Source organism: Salvelinus fontinalis, chromosome 10 (genome assembly GCF_029448725.1).
Source record: "Salvelinus fontinalis isolate EN_2023a chromosome 10, ASM2944872v1, whole genome shotgun sequence".
NCBI lineage: Eukaryota > Metazoa > Chordata > Actinopteri > Salmoniformes > Salmonidae > Salvelinus > Salvelinus fontinalis.
Window position 1 is genome coordinate 47,571,469 of NC_074674.1, and position 16,713 is coordinate 47,588,181.

The window sequence follows — 16,713 nt, forward strand, 5'->3', positions numbered from 1 at the left end:
TACCAGCAAACCAAATTAATTCAGTTCATATAGACACACACACACACACACACACACCTTCTCCTAGGTCTAACCACAGTAGATATGTGGTCACAATCCAGGAGGTAAATTCAACTTGTAAATCAAGCAGTAACATTATTATCTCTTTCTCCTCTCCTCTCCCTCACCCCCTCACCTCCTCTCCTCCTCTCCTCTCCCACATCCCCTCACCTCCTCCCCTGACACCTCCTCTCCTCTCCCCCCTCCTCTCCCCCACCCCCTCACCTCCTCTCCCTCCCCTCTCCCCTCTCGCCCACCCCTCGCCTCCTCTCCCTCCCCTCTCCCTCTCCCCCACCCCTCACCTCCTCTCCCTCCCCTCTCCCCCACCCCCTCTCCCTCCCCTCTCCCCTCTCCCCCCACCCCCTCTCCTCCTCTCCCTCCCCCAGCTCCAGTGTTCTACTTTGGCGAGGTAGAGTACCGTGTGGATGAGAGTGATGGTCACGTGGAGGTTAGGGTGTTGAGGACAGGAACGGATCTCTCCAAGACTGCTACCGTCACTGTGCGCTCACGCAAGACTGAGATGTCCTCTGCAGAGGGTAGGGAGATGATGATGATGATGTTGTTGTTGTTGTGGAAGAGGATGAAGAGAAAAGGGGAGTTCTTTCTTTCTCTCTCTCTCTCTCTCTCTCTTTCTTTCTCTCTCTCTCTCTCTCTCTCTCTCTCTCTCTCTCTCTCTCTCTCTCTCTCTCTCTCTCTCTCTCTCTCTCTCTCTCTCTCTCTCTCTGTCTCTCTCTCTCTGTGTCTCTTTCTCTCTCTTCCTCTCTCTCTCTCTGTCTCTCTCTCTCTCTTTCATCTCTCTCTCATCCCAATCTCTCTCTCCTTGTCTCTGTACTGTAGCTGGTGTGGACTACGTAGGGATCAGTCGTAACCTGGACTATGCCCCAGGGATGAACCAGCAGACCTTCAGGCTGACAATCCTGGATGACCTGGGTCAGCCGGTGCTGGAAGGGCCAGAGACCTTCGAGCTGGTCCTCTGCATGCCGGTGAATGGCATTCTGGGAGAACCGGGCAAGACCATCGTCTTCATCAACGACTCCGTCTCCGACCGTGAGATACGACATCACTGTGAAATGATTGCAAAATTGTTGTTATTTTTAGTTGCATTGATTTACTATAGTACAGTAAGGTAAGCAGTTCTCTGATTGATTCTCTACTGATTGATTGATTTATTGATTGATTATCCGTCCGTCCCTTCAGTGCCCAAGGTCCAGTTCCAGGAGGCGTTGTATACGGGGGAGGAGAGCGACGGTCGTATCCCGGCAACAGTGTACCGTAGCGGTGACATCAGCTACAAGTCCACCGTGCGCTGCTACACCCGACAGGGGTCAGCTCAGGTCACCACAGACTTCCAGGAACGACCCAACACGGACGTATCCATCATCACGTTCCTGCCAGGTAACACACGGTTAACCACCTGGTTTATAGTTCCATAACAACAAAAAAGGAAGACTCGGGAAGACATTTATTAAAGCCAGTCTGTCAAGAGAGAGAGAGTGTTGGCTGATGTGGTCACACTGTATAGCTGGCAGGACAAGCCTGTCCATTTGCTCCACATCAGTTGACGACACTCCCCAGCTCTGATCACTGTGCCTTCTGCAACAAGCAGATTACCAGACAGAAGATCCCAGCAGACAGAGTGGGAGGCACGTCACAAACACACACACACACACACACACACCAGTACACACCTAGCACACACACTAATATGGCTGCTCAGTATTTACATCTGTAACAAGAGAGTACACAAATACCGACCTTACACATGGCTAACACACATAAACTCTCATACACCTCTATTTCTGTCCCCAAGGGGAGGCGGCACAGAAGTGTGTGTTGTCGCTGGTCGATGACACAGTCCACGAAGAGGGGGAGGAGCTTCGACTGGTCCTGGGGAACCACAAGAGCGAATCACCGTTCGGGGCGTCGGTCGGAGAGCTGAAGGAGACCACCATCCTGATTAAAGATACTGCTGACAGTAAGAGGGAGGGAGGGAGGGAGGGAGGGAGGGAGGGAGGGAGGGAGGGATGATGGGAGGCATGGGAGGGAGGGAGGGAGGGAGGGAGGGAGGGAGGGAGGGAGGGAGGGAGGGAGGGAGGGAGGGAGGGAGGGAGGGAGGGAGGGATGGGATGATGGGAGGCATGGGAGGGAGGGAGGGAGGGAGGGAGGGAGGGAGGGAGGGATGGGATGATGGGAGGCATGGGAGGGAGGGAGGGATGGGATGATGGGAGGCATGGGAGGGCGGGAGGGATGGGATGATGGGAGGCATGGGAGGGAGGCATGGGAGGGAGGGAGGGATGGGATGGTGGGAGGCATGGGAGGGAGGCATGGGAGGGAGTGAGCGAGGGAAATGGAGAAAGGGAGGGAGGAGAGGGATGGGAGGATGGGAGGGTGGGAGGGATGGAGCGAGCGAGCGAGGGAAATGGAGAATGGGAGGGAGGAGAGGGATGGAGGAGAGGGATGGGAGGGTGGGAGGGAGAGTGGGGGGTGGGGAGGGAGGGAGGGATGGAGCGAGCAAGCGAGGGAAATGGAGAATGGGAGGGAGGAGAGGGATGGAGGAGAGGGATGGGAGGGTGGGAGGGAGGGAGGGAAGGAGGGAGGGATGGAGCGAGCGAGCGAGGGAAATGGAGAATGGGAGGGAGGAGAGGGATGGGAGGGTGGGAGGGAGAGTGGGGGTGGGAGGGAGGGAGCGAGCGAGGGAGGGAAATGGAGAATGGGAGGGAGGGGAGGGAGGGAGGGAGGGAGGAGAGGGAGGGAGGGAGGGAGGGATGGAGGGTGGGAGGGAGAGAAGAAAGGAAGAAGGAACGTGAGAAAAAGAACAAAGGGTGGAGAAACTTCCTTTCACTTCAAACGATAATTATTCAACAGCTCTCGTTGCGATGAACAACATGGTTTGTACATGAATTTAGTTGTATTTATAATTCCGTGTAATCTCCTACATTATCATGACTTATATCTCGTGTTGGGAAATAATGACAGTAATTTGACATAATGACTCATTATCACGTTGTTACGTTCAGTGTTTATTAACTGTCATGATTATTCACTGAAGTAACTAGGGCTATACACGTACACATTGCCTCCAGTCCCCCCCTTCTATCTCCTCCTCTCTCTCTCTCTCTCTCTCCCTCCTAAAACGTCTGTCCCCAACCTCCCTCTATCTCCTCTCCAGAGTCTATCATCAAGTTTGGAGAGACCGAGTTCAGTGTGAGTGAGCCAAAGGAGGCAGGCTCTGTTTCCTCGCTGAAGATTCCAGTGCTGCGATTGGGCGACACCTCAAAGTTGTCAGTGGTCCGTGTTCACACCAAGGACGAGTCAGCTACCTCAGGAGAGGACTACCATCCTGTCTCAGAGGGTAAGGACTGACAACCTACGCTTCCAGACAGGGAAAAACAGAAATGGCATAGAAAGAGTTGGAATGTAAAATAACTACAGACCGTAATGTGTGTGTGTGTGTGTGTGTGTGTGTGTGTGTGTGTGTGTGTGTGTGTGTGTGCGTGCGTGCGTGCGTGCGTGCGTGCGTGCGTGCGTGCGTGCGTGTGTGTGTTTGCAGATGTTAAGTTTAAGCCTGGGCAGACGGAGCACGTTGTCGAGGTGGAGGTGTTGTATGATGGAGTCAGAGAGATGAGAGAAGTCTTCACCGTTCACCTGAAACCTGACGACAACATGGTGGCCGAAATGCAGGTGAGGAGGAGCTAGGCCTGTCAGAATCAACCAATCCCACCTGAACACTCTCAATTAACCAACCAATCACACACTCTCACTACATACCAATCAATTAACCAACCAATCACACACTCTCACTACATACCAATCAATTAACCAACCACACCTGAACACTCTCACTACATACCAATCAATTAACCAACCAATCACACACTCTCACTACATACCAATCAATTAACCAACCACACCTGAACACTCTCACTACATACCAATCAATTAACCAACCAATCACACACTCTCACTACATACCAATCAATTAACCAACCAATCACACACTCTCACTACATACCAATCAATTAACCAACCAACCACAGCTGAACACTCTCACTACATACCAATCAATTAGTGTTTTATTGCGGTTGAGATCTAATGGCTTTGGTTCAACAGGGCAGTTGGGTCAGCAGTTTAACACACGGTAGTACATACTAAGTCACTCTAACTCTTACATACTAAGTCACTCTAACTCTTACATACTAAGTCACTCTAACTCTTACATACTAAGTCACTCTAACTCTTACATACTAAGTCACTCTAACTCTTACATATTAAGTCACTCTAACTCTTACAAACTAAGTCAATCTAACTCTTACATACTAAGTCACTCTAACTCTTACATATTAAGTCACTAACTCTTACAAACTAAGTCAATCTAACTCTTACATACTAAGTCACTCTAACTCTTACATATTAAGTCACTCTAACTCTTACAAACTAAGTCACTCTAACTCTTACACACTAAGTCACTCTAACTCTTACCTACTAAGTCACTCTAACTCTTACACACTAAGTCACTCTAACTCTTACATACTAAGTCACTCTAACTCTTACCTACTAAGTCACTCTAACTCTTACACACTAAGTCACTCTAACTCTTACATACTAAGTCACTCTAACTCTTACAAACTAAGTCACTCTAACTCTTACATACTAAGTCACTCTAACTCTTACATACTAAGTCACTCTAACTCTTACACACTAAGTCACTCTAACTCTTACACACTAAGTCACTCTAACTCTTACCTACTAAGTCACTCTAACTCTTACACACTAAGTCACTCTAACTCTTACATACTAAGTCACTCTAACTCTTACACACTAAGTCACTCTAACTCTTACATACTAAGTCACTCTAACTCTTACAAACTAAGTCACTCTAACTCTTACAAACTAAGTCACTCTAACTCTTACAAACTAAGTCAATCTAACTCTTACACACTAAGTCACTCTAACTCTTACAAACTAAGTCAATCTAACTCTTACACACTAAGTCACTCTAACTCTTACAAACTAAGTCACTCTAACTCTTACATACTAAGTCACTCTAACTCTTACAAACTAAGTCACTCTAACTCTTACATACTAAGTCACTCTAACTCTTACAAACTAAGTCACTCTAACTCTTACATACTAAGTCACTCTAACTCTTACATACCAAGTCACTCTAACTCTTACAAACTAAGTCAATCAAAGTTAACTTCGTACAATAGTCAATCTAACTCAGTCAGTCTAACTCATAGAAACCACCTGTGTGTTGTGTCAGATGATTAAGGCCGTGGTGTACATCGAGGAGACCAGCGGAGTGGCCGACGTCGCCTTCCCCTCCCTGCCTCACGTGGTGTCACTGCTGCACTACGAAGCCATCAGCAAGACATCTCAGAAGCTCCACCCTCCTGCTGGCTACCCCATTGTCTGTGTCACCGTAAGTCAGTCTATGTCCGCACAAGTCAGTCTATGTCCCCGAGAGTCAGTCTATGTCCCCGAGAGTCAGTCTATGTCCCCAATGGTCAGTCTATGTCCCCAATGGTCAGACAATGTCCCCGAGAGTCAGTCTATGTCCCCAATGGTCAGACTATGTCCCCAAGAGTCAGTCTATGTCCCCAAGAGTCAGTCTATGTCCCCAATGGTCAGTCTATGTCCCCAATGGTCAGACAATGTCCCCGAGAGTCAGTCTATGTCCCCAATGGTCAGTCTATGTCCCCAATGGTGAGACTATGTCCCCAATGGTCAGTCTATGTCCCCAATGGTCAGACTATGTCCCCAAGAGTCAGTCTATGTCCCCAAGAGTCAGTCTATGTCCCCAATGGTCAGTCTATGTCCCCAATGGTCAGTCTATGTCCCCAAGAGTCAGTCTATGTCCCCAAGAGTCAGTCTATGTCCCCAATGGTCAGTCTATGTCCCTGAGAGTCAGTCTATGTCCCCGAGAGTCAGTCTATGTCCCCAAGAGTCAGTCTATGTCCCCGAGAGTCAGTCTATGTCCCCAATGGTCAGTCTATGTCCCTGAGAGTCAGTCTATGTCCCCGAGAGTCAGTCTATGTCCCCGAGAGTCAGTCTATGTCCCCAAGAGTCAGTCTATGTCCCCGAGAGTCAGTCTATGCCCCCAAGAGTCAGTCTATGTCCCCGAGAGTCAGTCTATGTCCCCAATGGTCAGTCTATGTCCCCAATGGTCAGTCTATGTCCCCAAGAGTCAGTCTATGTCCCCGAGAGTCAGTCTATGTCCCCAATGGTCAGTCTATGTCCCCGAGAGTCAGTCTATGTCCCCAAGAGTCAGTCTATGTCCCCAAGAGTCAGTCTATGTCCCCAAGAGTCAGTCTATGTCCCCAAGAGTCAGTCTATGTCCCCGAGAGTCAGTCTATATCCCCAAGAGTCAGTCTATGTCCCCGAGAGTCAGTCTGGGTCCCCAAGAGTCAGTCTATGTTCCCGAGAGTCAGTCTATGTCCCCAAAAGTCAGTCTGTATCCCCAATGGTCAGTCTATGCCCCCGAGAGTCAGTCTATGTCCCCACAAGTCAGTATTTGTTTCCACAAATCAGTCTATGTCCCCAAGAGTCAGTCTGCAACCGTAAGTCTGTCTGTCAGTCTCTTTCCCAACAAGTCAGTCTATGTCCCCGATAGTCAGTCTATGTCCCCAATGGTCAGTCTATGTCCCCATTGGTCAGACTATGTCCCCAAGAGTTAGTCTATGTCCCCAAGAGTCACTCTATGTCCCCAATGGTCAGTCTATGTCCCCAAGAGTCAGTCTATGTCCCTGAGAGTCAGTCTATGTCCCCAATGGTCAGACTATGTCCCCAAGAGTTAGTCTATGTCCCCAAGAGTCAGTCTATGTCCCCAATGGTCAGTCTATGTCCCCAAGAGTCAGTCTATGTCCCCGAGAGTCAGTCTATGTCCCCATTGGTCAGTCTATGTCCCCAAGAGTCAGTCTATGTCCCCGAGAGTCAGTCTATGTCCCCGAGAGTCAGTCTATGTCCCCAAGAGTCAGTCTTTGTCCCCAAGAGTCAGTCTATGTCCCCAATAGTCAGTCTATGTCCCCAAAAGTCAGTCTATATCCCCAATGGTCAGTCTATGTCCCCAAGAGTCAGTCTATGTCCCCACAAGTCAGTATTTGTTTCCACAAATCAGTCTATGTCCCCAAGAGTCAGTCTGCAACCGTAAGTCTGTCTGTGTCAGTCTCTTTCCCAACAAGTCAGTCTATGACCCCAGTAGTCAGTCTATGTCCCTGAAATTCAACTTGTTTTCCCATTGCCTCCACGAGCAGACAGAGAACACACAGGGAACATATTTGAAAGGGTAGTCTGACTGTGTCAGAGAACACATCTGACAGGGTAGTCTGACTGTGTCAGAAAACACACCTGAAAGGGTAGTCTGACTGTGTCAGAGAACACACCTGAAAGGGTAGTCTGACTGTGTCAGGGATCAAATCTGAAAGGGTAGTCTGACTGTGTCAGAGAACACACCTGAAAGGGTAGTCTGACTGTGTCAGGGAACACACCTGAATGGGTAGTCTGACTGTGTCAGAGAACACACCTGAAAGGGTAGTCTGACTGTGTCAGGGAACACACCTGAAAGGGTAGTCTGACTGTGTCAGGGAACACACCTGAAAGGATAGTCTGACTGTGTCAGGGAACACACCTGAAAGGGTAGTCTGACTGTGTCAGGGAACACACCTGAAAGGGTAGTCTGACTGTGTCAGGGAACACACCTGACAGGGTAGTCTGACTGTGTCAGGGAACACACCTGAAAGGATAGTCTGACTGTGTCAGGGAACACACCTGAAAGGGTAGTCTGACTGTGTCAGAAAACACACCTGAAAGGGTAGTCTGACTGTGTCAGGGAACACACCTGAAAGGATAGTCTGACTGTGTCAGGGAACACACCTGAAAGGGTAGTCTGACTGTGTCAGGGAACACACCTGACAGGGTAGTCTGACTGTGTCAGGGAACACATCTGACAGGGTAGTCTGACTGTGTCAGAGAACACACCTGACAGGGTAGTCTGACTGTGTCAGTGAACACACCTGACAGGGTAGTCTGACTGTGTCAGGGAACAAATCTGAAAGGGTAGTCTGACTGTGTCAGTGAACACACCTGACAGGGTAGTCTGACTGTGTCAGAGAACACACCTGAAAGGGTAGTCTGACTATGTCAGAGAACACACCTGAAAGGGTAGTCTGACTATGTCAGAGAACACACCTGAAAGGGTAGTCTGACTGTGTCAGGGAACACATCTGACAGGGTCAGGGGCTGTAAGACCGAATCTTAACAGAGAGTAAAGTAATTTGGCCTGGCTGTAGTGAAGTAATATTCGTAATAAAAAATCTAATCAAATTTTATTGGTCGCATACACATTTGTAGTAGATGTTATTGCGGGTGTAGTAAAATACTTGCATAGGAGCCTGAAACAAGGCAGCCGTGTCTATCCGCGCCATGTTCCATAAACGCAACATGTAAAGTGTTGGTCCCATGTTTGAGCTGAAATAAAAATTCCAGCATTGTTCCATACGCAGAAAATGCTTATTTCTCTTGAATGTTATGCACAAATTTGTTTACATCCCCATTTTTCCTTTGCCGAGATAATCCATCCACCTTACAGGTGTGGCATTGCACGAAGCTGATTAAATGGCATGATCATTACATAGGTGCACCTTGTGCTGGGGGCAATAAATGGCAAATCTAAAATGTTCAGTTTTGTCACACAACACAATACTACAGATGTCTCAGGTTTTGAAGGAGAATGCAATTGGCGTGCTGACTGCAGGAAAAGTCCATCAGAGCTGTTGCCAGAGAATTGAACGTTAATTTCTCTACCATAAGCTCTACCATAAGCTGCCTCGTCAATTCAGAGAATGTGGCAGTTTATCCAACCGGCCTCACAACCACAGACCACGTGTAATGACGCCAGCTCAGGAACTCCACATCTGGCTTCCTCATCTGCGGTATCGTTGATGAAGCTGTGGGTTTGCAAAACTAAAGAATTTCTGCACAAACTGTCAGAAATCATCTCAGGGAAGCTCATCTGCATGCTCGTTGTCCTCACCAGGGTCTTGACCTGACTGCAGTTCAGCATCGTGACTGACATCCGTGGGTATATGTTCACCTTCGATGGTCACTGACAAGCTGGAGAAGTGTGCTCTTCACAAGTGAATCCACGTTGGTACTGGGCTGATGGCGTCGTGTGGGCGAGCAGGTGCCCCATGGTGATGGTGGGGATTGTGGTACAGTATGTGCAGGCAGAAGCGACGGACAATGAACGCAATTTTAGTTTATTGATGGCAATTTGGCGACGCCCATTGTCGCTCCATTCATCCGCCACCATCACCTCATGTTTCAGCATGATAATGCACAGCCGCATGTCGCAACGATCTGTACACAATTCCTGGAAGCTTTAAATGTCCCAGTTCTTCTATGGCCTGCCTACCCACCAGACATGTCACCCATTGAGCATGTTTGGGATGCTCTGGATCGACGTGTAAGACACTGTGTTCCAGTTCCCGACAATATCCAACACCTTCGCACAGCCATTGAAGAGGAGTGGGACAACATTCCACAGGCCACAATCAACAGCCTGATCAACTCTATGTGAAGGAGATGTGTCGCGCTGCATGGAAGAAACGGTGGTCACACCAGATACTGACTGGTTTCTGATCCACGCCCCTATATATTTTGTTTAAGGTATCTGTGACCAACAGATGTATATCTGTATTCCCAGTCCTGGGAAATACAGAGATCAGGGACTAATGAAGTAATTTCAATTGACTGATTTCCTTATACGAACTGTTTTTCAGTCAAATCTTTGAAATTGTTGCATGTTGCGTTTATATTTTTGTTTTATATTTTTGTTGATTGTACTGTATATTATTTATACCTCACATGCGACTCATAATAAGACTATGCGATTAGCCTATTGAAATGTTTTTCTGACTCCATAAAGATAATACACATATGCAAGCAAGCATTAGGCAATGAGTTGACGTCGACTAGCAACAAATGGGTCTGAGAAGGTCTACATCAAAGGCAGATATTTATTTACATTATAAAATGAACGATACATTATACAAATCATAAAGCTTAAGTTACATGGCATTAACAAGAGTTACAAAGCATTATTCTAGGCATGATCCGAAAGCGCGTGTAACGGCTGTCATATTCGTCCTCCTCCTCAGACGAGGAGAGGCGAGACGGATCGGACCAAGACGCTGAGTGGGTAGTGCTCATGTTGATTTACTATATCAAAACTGAACACTAACATGAAACAAAATAACAAATAGAATACAACCGAAAACAGTCCCGTGTGGCACGAATACTAACACGAAAGACAAACACCCACAAAACACACAGGTGAACCCCAGGCTGCCTTAGTATGATTCTCAATCAGGGACAACGATTGACAGCTGCCTCTGATTGAGAATCATACCAGGCCGAACACACAAAACCCCAACATAGAAAATCACACACAGACAAATCCACCCCAACTCACGCCCTGACCAACTAAATAAATACAAGACAAAGGAAAAACAGGTCAGGAACGTGACAGCGCGACAGACAGAGAGAGATAGAGAGAGAAGTCATAGCTTGAAAAGTCAAAGCCCCAAGAGTCCCAAGAGGTGGAGAGAGGAAGAAAGAGCACGTATCTCAACAGCGCAGGTCAGAAACAAAAAAAGATAAAGACAATGAATCTAAGACCCTTTTAGAAGCATCTGACTTGTTTGGATTTAACATTGTAACGTTAGTTGTCTATGCAAAAAGTGCACCGTAAACCATTGAATTAATAAATCATATTTAAATAAAATACAGTGAATGTTTTATATATAATAAACTTTGAATGATAATCTGAATGCACGGAAAGTCACTGTGGGCCATGCAATATTAATGTATAAGTCACTGTGAGCCGTGCAATATTAATGTATATGTCACGTTCCTGACCTGTTTTCTGTTGTTTTGTATGTGTGTGATGGTCAGGGCGTGAGTTTTGGGTGGGCAGTCTATGTTTTCCGTTTCTATGTTGGTTTTGGGTTGCCTGGTATGGCTCTTAATTAGAGGCAGGTGTTTTGCGTTTTCCTCTAATTGAGAGTCATATTAAGGTAGGAGGTTCTCACTGTTTGTTTGTGGGTGATTGTCACTGTGTCTGTGTTTGTTGCACCACACGGTACTGTCTCGTCTCGTTCGTTCCTGTTTATGTGTTCCTCGTTTCATGTAAGTTCATAGTTTAGGTCTGTCTAGTTCGTTTTGTAAAATTATTCAAGTGTTCTTCGTGTGTTTAGTTTCGTCTTGTTAAATAAAGTTCATTATGTATTCACAACCCGCTGCGCCTTGGTCAACTCACTCACCGAAAGAGAGCCGTTACAGTATAAGTCACTGTGGGCCATGCAGTATTAATGTATAAGTCACTGTGAGCAGTGCAGTATTAATGTATAAGTCACTGTGAGCCGTACAATATTAATGGGTAAGTCACTGTGGGCCATGCAATATTAATGTATAAGTCACTGTGGGCCATGCAGTATTAATGTATAAGTCACTGTGGGCCATGCAATATTAATGTTTAAGTCACTGTGGGCCATCCAATATTAATGTATAAGTCACTGTGGGCCGTTCAATATTACTATATAAGTCACTGTGGGCCATGCAATATTAATGTATAAGTCACTGTGGGCCATGCAGTATTAATGTATGTCACTGTGGGCCTTGCCCTTGCATCAATGAGAGAAATAACACTTTCTGTCTCTTTATTAATGCTTTGAACGTTGGAAACAAATGGTGTGAGATTAACTCTCAGAGCCATTTGGTGCAGGTGTTCATTGGTGAGCCTGGTACGGTATTTGATTAGAATAAAGTTCATTGTGGAGAATTGTGATTCACGACTGTACGGGAAGCCGTTACATTGTCAGAATGTGTAGTGTCAGTTCCTTGGGAACAGAGACATCAGCAACAGCATCTTTGCCCCAGAAAGAGAGTCACAAATCACCAATCTGCTCCTTCAAAAGACACGTTGCCTTGCAGCTCAATCAACTCCGTCTGCAGCGACGCAAGATCTACCCATCTGAAGATCTGTTTCGTTTGTTCTGACAACTTTGTCACATTTGTGACCAAAAATGGGTCCTGGATGAGCAGCAGCAGTTCTCTTCCAACAGTGAAGTCATCAAAGCGAGCCTTGAAATGATCTATCAGGGTTGTCTCCCTGCGTTTGCACCAGAAGATTTGGGGAGGTGGACAAGTTCTCCCTGGAGAAAGCCTGGACTGCTGTCATCATATCACACACTGTGTTGTTCCGTCCTTGCAGCTTAACAGTCAGTTCATTCAGGTGTGATGTAATGCAACTGATTCCTTCTTCTCCTCATTTTCTAAAAAACTCTGAAAACTGAGTGGCCTTGTTACTCTTTTGCTTTGATTCGAAAGCTTTCATTTCCTCCTGAATGACCCAAAAGCGTTTTAAAAACAGTCTTTTGCTGAGCCACCTGATATTGTTGTGCAGTGGTAAGTCATCAAAACGGACATTGTCAAAATTCCTAATGCTCTCAAAAAGTGGACGAGTTTCATCATCGTAGTCATGACCTCAAAATACTATTGATGGATGATGCAGTGGTATGATGTCAGGGTGGTCCTCTTTCAAAACATGCAACCAGTACCCTCCCTCTTCCTGTCATGGCTGGAGCTCCACCCGTGGTGATGGAGACCCCCTGACTTCAGCTCTATCCCCCCTTTTTTGATGACCTCCTCTCCCTGTGTGTGTGCTTCTAGATGTGTTAAGGCCCCAACAGCTCCTCGCAGAGTTCCTCTTCGTTGTTTCGTTATAAACAAATCTGTCCCAACACCAGAAGCTGGGCATCGTTATCAGTGTTATCTGTTGATTTGTCCACAACTAATGACGTGCATGGTGCATACTGAATGGACCTCATCAAGTTGTGAAGTTAAATCAAAAATAATTTTTAACAAGCCATATTAGCAAAATATACTGGTAACTGTTGTTGCCACTTGCAGAGGAATGTGTTTAGTCCCAGGGTCCTTAGCTTAGTGATGAGCTTTGTGGGCAATATGGTGTTGAACGCTGAGCTGTAGTCAATGAACAGCATTCTCACATAGGTGTTACTTGTGTCCAGGTGTGAAAGGGCAGTGTGGAGTGCAATAGAGATTGCGTCATCTGTGGATCTGTTGGTGAGGTATGCAAATTGGAGTGGGTCTAGGGTTTCTGCGGAAATGGTGTTGGTGTGAGCCGTGACCAGCATTTCAAAGCACTTCATGGCTACCGACATGAGTGCTACAGGGTGGTAGCCATTTAGGCAGGTTTCCTTAGTGTTCTTGGGCCTATGGTCGTCTGCTTGAAGCATGTACAGTTGAAGTCAGAAGTTTACATACACTTTAGGTTGGAGTCATTAAAACTAGTTTTTCAACCACTCCACATATTTCTTGTTAACAAATTATAGTTTTGACAAGTCGGTTAGGAAATCTACTTCGTGCATTACACAAGTAATGTTTCCAACAATTGTTTACAGACAGATTATTGTTGGAGGTGTACCTGTGGATGTATTTCCAGGCCTATCTTCAAACTCAGTACCTCTTTGCTTGACATCATGGGAAAATTAAAAGAAATCCGCAAAGACCTAAGAAAACAAATTCTACAAGTCTGGTTCATCCTTGGGAACAATTTCCTAATGCCTGAAGGTACCATGTTCATCTGTACAAACAATAGTACGCATAAACACCATGGGACCACACAGCCGTCATAGCGCTCAGGAAGGAGGAGACGAGTTCTCCTAGAGAGAGTCTCTCTAGGAGACGCGTTCTGTCTCCTAGAGATGAACGTACTTTGGTGCAAAAAGTGCAAATCAATCCCAGAACAACAGCAAGGACCTTGTGAAGATGCTGGAGGAAACAGGTACAAAGAATCTATACCCACAGTAAAACGAGTCCAATATTGACATAACCAGAAAGGCTGCTCAGCAAGGAAGAAGCCACTGCTCCAAAACCGCCATAAAAAAGCCAGACTACGGTTTGCAACTGCACATGGGAACAAAAATCGTACTTTTTGGAGAAATGTCCTCTGGTCTGATGAAACAAAAATAGAACTGTTTTGCCATAATGACCATCGTTATTTTTGGAGGAAAAAGGGGGAGGGTTGCAACCCGAAAAATACCATCCCAACCGTGAAGCACGGGGGTGACAGCATCATGTTGTGGGGGTGCTTTGCTGCAGGAGGGACTGGTGCACTTCACAAAATAGATGGCATCATGACGAAGGAGAAATATGTGGATATATTGACGCAATAGCTCAAGACATCAGTCTCGGAAGTTAAAGCTTGGTCGCAAATGGGTCTTTCAAATGGACAATGACCCCAAGCATACTTCCAAAGTTGTGGCAAAATGGCTTAAGGACAACAAAGTCAAGGTATTGGAGTGGCCATCACAAAGCCCTGACCTCAATCCTCTAGAAAATTTGTGGGCAGAACTGAAAAAGCGTGTGCGAACAAGGAGGCCTACAAACCTGACTCAGTTACACCAGCTCTGTCAGGAGGAATGGGCCAAAATTCACCCAACTTATTGTGGGAAGCTTGTAGAAGGCTACCCGAAACATTTGATCCAAGTTAAACAATTTCTAAGGCAATGTTACCAAATACAAATTGAGTGTCTGTAAACTTCTGACCCACTGGGAATGTGATGAAAGAAATAAAAGCTGAAATAAATCTCTCTACTATTGTTCTGACATTTCACATTCTTAAAATAAAGTGGTGATCCTAACTGACCTAAGACAGGGAATTTAAAAAAAACTGAGTTTAAATGTAATTGGCTAAGGTGTATGTAAACTTCCGACTTCAACTGTAGGTATTACAGACTCGGTCAGGGAGAGGTTGAAAATGTCAGTGAAGACACCTGCCAGTTGGTCTGCGTATGCTCTGAGTACACATCCTGGTAGTGGCATTCTGGGGAAACTTTTTTCATAACATTCCTTTATGGACATCAAAATACCTTATTATAACATTATACTGCGACCAAACCATGACCTTTACTGAACGTCCTATTATTTATGGTCCTGAGGTTAACGTTCAAGTGTGAGATACCGTTAACGTCTCGCTGAAACCCTTAAAAGGACCTAATGGGAATGTCCTGAGGACGTCCACTGTTTGCTGGGATCCCAGTTGTAAACTGAACTGAGAGGGAGGTGAAGCGAGAGTCATATCTCTGCCCAAAATCTGTCCAAGTTAAGCAGATTCTTAATTATTAAGCAGGTGAGGTAACGGGGTCAATGAGAGAGTGTCGAATTTAGATACAAATGATTTGCTCTTTTGATACGTGAGGTTTGTTTTAATCTAATATAAGTTTCGTAATGCTTAGGTTGTTACAAGTGTACTGATACAGTGCCTTCAGAAAGTGTTCAGACCCTTTGACATTTTCCACATTTTGTTACGTTTCAGCCTTATTCTAAAATGTATTAATCTACAAACAATACCCCATAATGACAAAGCGAAAAGAGGTTTTTAGAAAATTTTGCAAATGTATTAAAAATAAAAAACAGAAATAACATTTTTACATAAGTATTCCGACTCTTTGATATGAGTCTCGAAATTGAGCTCAGGTACATCCTGTTTCCGTTGATCATCCTTGAGATGTTTCTATAACTTGATTGGAGTCCATCTGTGGTAAATTCAATTGATTGGACATTATTTGGAAAGGCACACTCGCGTCTATACAAGGTCAGACAGTTGACAGTGCATGTCAGAACAAAAACCAAGCCATGAGGTCAAAGGAATTGTCCTTAGAGCTCCGAGACAGGATTGTGTCGAGGCACAGATCTGAGGAAGGGTACCAAAACATTTCTGCAGCATTGAAGGTCCCCAAGAACACAGTGGCCTCCATAATTATTAAATGGAAGAAGTTTGGAACCACAAAGACTCTTCCTAGAGCTGGCCAACCGGCCAAACTGAGCAGTCGGGGGAGAAGAGCCTTGGTCAGGGAGGTGACCAAGAACCTGATGGTCACTCTGACAGAGCTCTAGAGTTCCTCTGTGGAGATGGGAGAATCTTCGAGAAGGACAACCATCTCTGTAGCCCTCCACCAATCAGGCCTTTATGGTAGAGTGGCCAGAGGGAAGCCACTCCTCAGTAAAAGACACATGACAGCCCGCTTGGAGTTTGCCAAAAGGCACCTAAAGACTTTAAAACCATGGGAAACAAGATTCTCTGGTCTGATGAAACCAAGATTGAACTCTTTGGCCTGAATGCTAAACGTCACGTCTGGAGGAAACCTGGCACCATCTTTACGGTGAAGCATGGTGGTGGCAGCATCATGCTGTGGAGATGTTTTTCAGCGGCAGGGACTGGGATGCTAGTAAGGATCGAGGCAAAGATGAACAGAGCAAATGAACAGAGGTCCTTGATGAAAACCTGCTCGAGAGCGCTCAGGACCGCAGACTGGGGCGAAGGTTCACCTTCCAACAGGACAACGACACTATGCACACATCCAAGACAATGCAGGAGTGGCTTCGGGACAAGTCCTTGAGTGGCCCAGCCAGAGCCCGGACTTGAACCTGATCGAACATCTCCGAAGAGACCTGAAAATATCTGTGCGGCAACCCTCCCCATCCAACCTGACAGAGCTTGAGAGGATCTTCAGAAAACAGTTTGAAGAAACTCCCAAAATACAGGTATGTAGCGTCATATCAAAGTAGACTTAATTCTGTAATCGCTGCTTC

The 16,713-nt window shown here is 46.0% G+C and overlaps 1 protein-coding gene across 1 annotated transcript in view; it reads left to right on the top strand.

Annotated features, from left to right (window-relative positions):
- Positions 1-827: 827 nt before the first annotated feature.
- Positions 828-16,713, top strand: part of LOC129864222 (FRAS1-related extracellular matrix protein 2-like) — a 54,159-nt gene continuing 38,273 nt past the window's right edge. The window contains exons 1-6 of the mRNA XM_055936925.1: positions 828-1,086; positions 1,237-1,434; positions 1,850-2,014; positions 3,209-3,391; positions 3,590-3,720; positions 5,303-5,461. Of these exons, the coding sequence (XP_055792900.1) occupies positions 927-1,086; positions 1,237-1,434; positions 1,850-2,014; positions 3,209-3,391; positions 3,590-3,720; positions 5,303-5,461 (996 nt within the window). The 5' untranslated portion in view covers positions 828-926. The remainder of the gene's footprint in view (positions 1,087-1,236; positions 1,435-1,849; positions 2,015-3,208; positions 3,392-3,589; positions 3,721-5,302; positions 5,462-16,713) is intronic.